Source organism: Rhynchophorus ferrugineus, unplaced genomic scaffold (assembly GCF_030347505.1).
Source record: "Rhynchophorus ferrugineus isolate W39M unplaced genomic scaffold, kcgeb_rfMv2 rfM1, whole genome shotgun sequence".
Taxonomy (NCBI): Eukaryota; Metazoa; Arthropoda; class Insecta; order Coleoptera; family Curculionidae; genus Rhynchophorus; species Rhynchophorus ferrugineus.
The window spans coordinates 94343392-94349458 of record NW_027472580.1 but is presented as its reverse complement, the minus strand read 5'-3'; the positions used below and the strand labels follow the sequence as shown (position 1 = coordinate 94349458).

The following is a 6067-nucleotide window of genomic DNA, read 5'->3' as shown; positions in this document are numbered from 1 at the left end:
ATGATACACATATAAAGTATGTGCATAAAGGATCATGAGTTGTCTTAAGTGTTTGCGAAGCCAATTGACACTTGTTTAGATGACTGTTTAGTAGAGTTAATAAGTTGGAAAGTTTTGATGCATTCACCACATAATTATAATAGACATAGCACCCTTTGACTATCACTTGTTTGGATCTCTGTAGAACTCTTTTAATGGAATTGTTGTAAGAAGGAAGAAAAAGGCTGTTAATAGATGATGGCTCTACTTCAAGAATATTTCTATGCTCAATATATTAGTGCGAACTGCCTTGATTAATACTAAATTAAAAATAAAGTTTTTTTCGAAATAAAATATTTAATAGAGGATTTAATAAACATTAGTAATTATAATTATTATAAATATAACCTTATTTCACAGATAGTTGTCTGAGTTGTTTCAAAACAGTTTCTAGGAGCTTCTTCTTGTCCCGCTCGCTTTTATTCAACACAGTAAATATGTTCTTCCTGTCACCCTCTTTCAACCTGGAAAAGATCAACCAATCACTAAACAGAGACGTTAAGAAAAATCATACTCACTTCTCCAACAAAATTATAGCAATATCCGGTTGCACCTGTTTGTACTTGCTTGTTTCCTGGGCGTAGTCGTGGAAGTAAGTCGGCCAGTCCCATGAAATAAACAAATCTAGCAACTCCCTCAGCTTACCAAAATACGCCAACAGCTCGTCCTGCTGTAAACCCTTTACGGGTTCGGATGCAGCAAATTCTGTAATTATGGATAGTTTTCAATTGAATTTACGAAACTGCAAGAGTGAAGAAGATGAAGACCCAATCCAAACTCAAAAACAATTGGCAGAAGCGTTAAATGTGGCCCAAGACACGATTACGAGCAATGGGGAAAATCCAAAAGATAGGAAGATGGGTGCCACATCAACTGAATGACAGGCATGAGGAAAATTGTCTGTGAAGTGCTTCAAAAGTATGATCGGAGGTCATTTCTGTATCGAATAGTAATGGGTGATGAAAAGTGAGTCCGAAGACACGACAAAGTGATTTTATAGCACGATAACGCACCATCTCATAAAGCAAAACCGGTCAAGGAAGCGTTGAAAGCACTTGGATATGATGTATTATCGCATCCGTCGTACTCTCCAGACCTTGCCCCGTACGAGTATCAACTTTTCGCATCAATTCAAGAAGATTGGGACCAGTAATTAATTATTATGAAGGTCATATCATTATTTGTTTACATACATTCTAAAAATCGATTGCTCAACTGAAGAGATATCAGCGGATCTCTTGAAACAAAACCAAAAAAACGGTTATAATAATCCATCCCTAGACTAAATAGTTTAAGCAACTTACGTTCACACTGCAATAAATCCAGATTAAGTTGGTTCAGCGCCCCCATGGAAATCTGTCTAATCTCACTGTTCATCAACAGCGCAAACATGGCGTTGGAGATGTGTTCGCATGCTGACCTACACGCGACTTGCGCTACTTCCGGCTGAAAGATCACGAGAACAAAGATGGAATCATGGAACTTTTTATGGGTTCAGACAAACTCACCGGCAAATTAGTGAAACTATGGAAAGTCGTTTGCAGAAAAGCGATGATGTCGGATATAAAGCTGGAAGCATGTCCCTTTGGCTCGCCCAACGTCCAATCGTAAGTCTCGAGCTCGAGGAATTCGTTGAGCTTTTGACGAAGTTTCTCGCATATTTGCCTGACTGCGTCTTCTCTAGCTACGCGGAACATCGCGTGCTGGCCCTGGATGGTACCGACAGTCCCGCTTCTACTCTCCTCTCTGAAAAAAGAAATTTGTACAGAATTGGGAGTACCTTTATGGAGTTAAAATTACCCCGTTATATTAGATATGAATTGATCCAAATAGACGTTCGCATCTTCCAAATAACCGGTGTCAATGATTATTTGAGTAATTTTCTGAAGACTAACGTGAGGACTTCTGAATATTGACGACAAACATCCGCTGAAACTTCTGGTTAGCAGCAAATTCATCGATTTTCGTATCATTTCATCTACCTCCACTTGACTGTAATAAAATAGGGTAATTTAGAACGTGAAAGAGTAATTCGCGTTTTTAAATACCGTTGTATTTCATTAAAGTGAACCCTTATCGTTATATTAACTATGAGAAAAAGTTGAGAAAACTATGGCTCTAAACTATCAGACTGGTTTTGACTCTAAAAGATCTAGATAATAGGCAAGTGTAGCAAATCTGTTGTAACAATGCTTAACAATATCGGTCTGACTAAACCATTAATTCGTCTACGTTTAAAAATATCTTAAAATTTATAAATTGATGATTAGCGCACGTCCCTTATAAAATATCCCAGTATTTTCTTTGTAGTTTGAGCATAATTGATGCCCAGTAGGATCAATAATAACATTTTTGAAAGGGTAGTTTACTTTTGGCGAAGGAGATGATTTTTTAAATATCATAATTGACGAATTTCGGTAAACACCGAAGGAAGGGGTTCATATTACATTGTATTGAGCAGAAATTGATCCACTTCATCAAAAACCTAAAACAGCTTTTCAGAATCTGGCCAAAAAATTGAAATCATTGAATATGGCGCATCCACCATTTCTCTACAGAATAAGAGAACCGGAAAACTTTTGAAAAAAGTATCCCAACAATAATTACTTAGTATTTTAGAAGAGGATATCTTACCTGAGATTAAGATCCTCAGAAAACTTTAAGCACGCGTATATGAACTCCTTCACTTGTTGGTAAACTTTGGGCACCATACTGGAAAACGGGAAACTGTACGGGAAGGATACGTCGTCGGGTAGATCTCCCTCCCATGGAAAGGACTGTAAGATCTGTTCAAATTCCTCTTGATCGAGAACCTAAGATTATTCAGATAACAATAACTGCTTCGATTTTAGATGATATAAAGACCTTGGTGGGCTGGAAGTCTTCTTTAGACAAAATATCTCGGAACACTTGAACCCATTTCTGCATAAGAACCTCCGTGTAGTGGTCCCGTAATTCGCGTACCAACTCCCACAGGGGCTTTACGGAATAACCGTAGTTTCGTAAAGTAGTGCAAAAAAGCATAATTAGATCTTTGATCCTTAAAATCAATGTTGCATCAGTGCAGTAAGCCTGAAAAAACAAATGTCATAAGTGATAAGTCAAAGAAAGATCAAGTTAAATATTACAGAATGAGTTTGTAAAGCAGTTGTTATTTTAGAAAGAGCCATCGTCCACATATCCTCCAGAAAAACTTTAGTGATCAGTCCCCTACCAGTATTTAAAACATGATCTTCCAAAATAAAAAATCCTAACACAGCATATATATAGTTTTGGTAGCTTTCCTCTGATTCATGCTAAAATATGAAAACTACTAATTTCAAACATATCATATCATAACTCATAACGTACCATATTAGTGGGGGGTTGAAGCACTAGACGAGCTTGTTTAGTTCTTTCAGCCCTATAATAGCCCTCAAAATTAGTTACTTTTTCCAAAACATGGGCAATATGAAGCCCCCTATAGATTGGTGAAAAATCAATCAGCTCTTGGGCACTCAAATCTTCCTCAGAGAAAGTGATATTCGAATCTAAAACAAAAACACATTGCACATAGACATCGGGCAATTTTCAGAATAAGTACTGTAAATCAAAACTAAACAAACTACAAGTTACCTTGATGAACTATAGTTCGCTTCTTTTTTCTACCTATTACTGTAGGATCACTGGCTAGCTGTTCACTAGTATGCCTCATAGCCACCTCTCCAATTTTTGGTGAAAATTTCCTGATATTCTCCAAAAAGTCTTTTAAATCTGACATAGAGGCTGCCTCTATTTTATCTCTATATTTGGGGATTTTTTCACGTAGCTGATTAGAGAACCTATAGTTGGCTACATGAGGGAGATGAAGATGTTCTAGTTCTTCAAGTGTTTTTAAAGCCGGATAATATCTGTAAATTAGAAGTCATAGATTAGATGATCTTGAGTCAAAAAACTTACATACCTTTTTTCTGAAATTTGTTTTTGAAGTTTGGAATAGGTTATAAAAACAGGAAGGCACAAATTTAACTGTGCTATAACAACAGCAATATTGCTTTGGACTTTTCTCGCTTTTAACAGCTCTACACCTGATTTTGAAATCGCCTGAGAAGCAGTTTGTAACTGCTTGTCAATCGAGACTACTTGATTCTATAACAAATCTTTATTATTGGCTAAATACATAACCCTTCAAAATACTCACGTTTAAATTTTTTGATTGCGACTTAACTTCTAGCAATTCGCGTACTGATTCAATAAATCCCTGATAATAAACGTTGCAGAGTCTTTCAATATCCTTATCATGATGTTTGATCCTTTCTTCTAGTTTTCTTTTAAATTCAACATGTTCGTTGTTATCAAAAATTGCTCTAAAATTACATTCATTAATTACGGATTCATATAATGCTAAAACCAATACCTGAAAGTGGGGCCCCAATAATCGTCAATACCTTCGATCTCTTGCAAATATAAATCATATTGAGTTTTTTCGTTGGGATCTCTTAATAAATTATCCATATTTTAATTAAATACTTATATATTATTATATTATTTACTTCGTAAATGACACACTAAATTATTAATGCATAACCTAACAATATCATGTCAAAATATAATTTTCAAAATTACTTTAATTACAATAAATTAAAACAATCTAAATTAAATGCAATATTATCTTGCAGTACCGGGAGTATCACTACAAAAGGGTTTTTGCGGTTTCAATAATATAGATAAAAATTGTTTTCTTACTAAATTCCCTTACAAATATTTTTTATTCAAGAATAAGCACTACATAACAAAATATATCAATTAATATAAAACCTATATGTAACACATATATAAACATATGTAAAATATGATAAAAAATTAGAAAAATGATGTATTTATAATTTATTCACATAAAAAAGAATATATAATAAACAGATACTTTATAGTTGTACCCGAACATATAATAATATAATATTTTTTAAGCTAAGGTATAACCCATAGTATTAATTTAAATCATCATTTGTTTCCACAGAAAAAATTTGTTTCTATTGACTACAATAATTTGTTGGCCAAAAATTTTGTCTAATAGCCCCAAATCGCTATATTATTTTTGATAAATAAATAACCTCCTGAATAACATATGTCAAAAACATATGGTGGAATACAATGTTGCTTTATGAAAGGAGAAAAATATCTTTTTATTTTCGGGTTGATGGATTTGTCTTTTACTTTGTATTTCAGAATTTTTGGTCCATATGTCACTTATTTATTATACCTGATGAAAAACTTTTGTTTCCAAAATTAAAAATATTCAAATCGGCAATGTCGCATGACGTCCAGGGGTCATTATATTTTGAACATGGGCGGAACGTCGGGGTATTTAAAATAAATTAAAATTATATTTTGTATATATCAGGATTTTAGTCAATTTTTTAGAAACTCATGAGACAATGAGACACACGGTAACTTTCTCTTAAATTAACAAATAATTTTGTGTAATATTTACACTGATTAAGTTTTAATACCCCACTTTTAATTAGTTTTATACAATTTATTTTTATTTTTATGTATCACCAAATATACCGTCATTATAATTTTTTTTATATAAAGTATATTTAATACTAACTCCTTTATAGATTTTTAAAAATTTTTCATTAATTTATTGAGACATCTAAGTAAAATATTTTGTGATGGGCGTATATTTTGAAATTACACTGAAAATAGATGTTTTATTTTTAGTTTAAGTTACGTTATTCAAAAATCAGTATGTTTTAAAAACAAAGGAGCTTATGAATTATTAACTGTATACGTTTTGATGTACCGCCAATGCTTGGAGCTTTCTACGACGTTGCCGCTACCTCCCTAAATAGCAAGGTTAACTAAAATGTCATCTTAAGCCCAACAAATTGTCACATATGTCTTCGTTTCCTTTGTTACAGTTTCTGATACGTCACATTTTCATATAATAATGATTTTTCTCATTGAATCGATTGTCAAAAAGTTCAGTTAGAACTGTAAACATCTAGCGATAATTGTGGTGAAAGCCAGCTGGAAGATGTGTGGC

General features: G+C 33.4%; 1 protein-coding gene across 2 annotated transcripts; it reads right to left on the bottom strand.

Moving 5' to 3' along the window:
• Window positions 1–316: 316 nt before the first annotated feature.
• Sec15 (exocyst complex component Sec15) lies at window positions 317–5158 on the bottom strand. Of its 2 annotated transcripts, XM_076412512.1 has the most exons (14): window positions 4765–4831; window positions 4436–4711; window positions 4220–4385; window positions 3983–4167; window positions 3655–3929; window positions 3391–3569; window positions 3168–3335; window positions 2905–3111; window positions 2674–2852; window positions 1840–2031; window positions 1548–1785; window positions 1344–1485; window positions 558–744; window positions 317–503 (listed from the first exon to the last, which is right to left on the bottom strand). In XM_076412512.1, exons 2-14 carry the CDS (start codon window positions 4531–4533, stop codon window positions 389–391), a joined length of 2331 nt encoding a protein of 776 aa, XP_076268627.1. In that variant the 5' UTR covers window positions 4534–4711; window positions 4765–4831; the 3' UTR covers window positions 317–388. The 2 variants fall into 2 exon arrangements, with proteins under 2 accessions (XP_076268627.1, XP_076268619.1); XM_076412504.1 differs by having other exon boundaries at window positions 4436–5158.
• Between the last annotated feature and the right edge of the window lie 909 nt (window positions 5159–6067).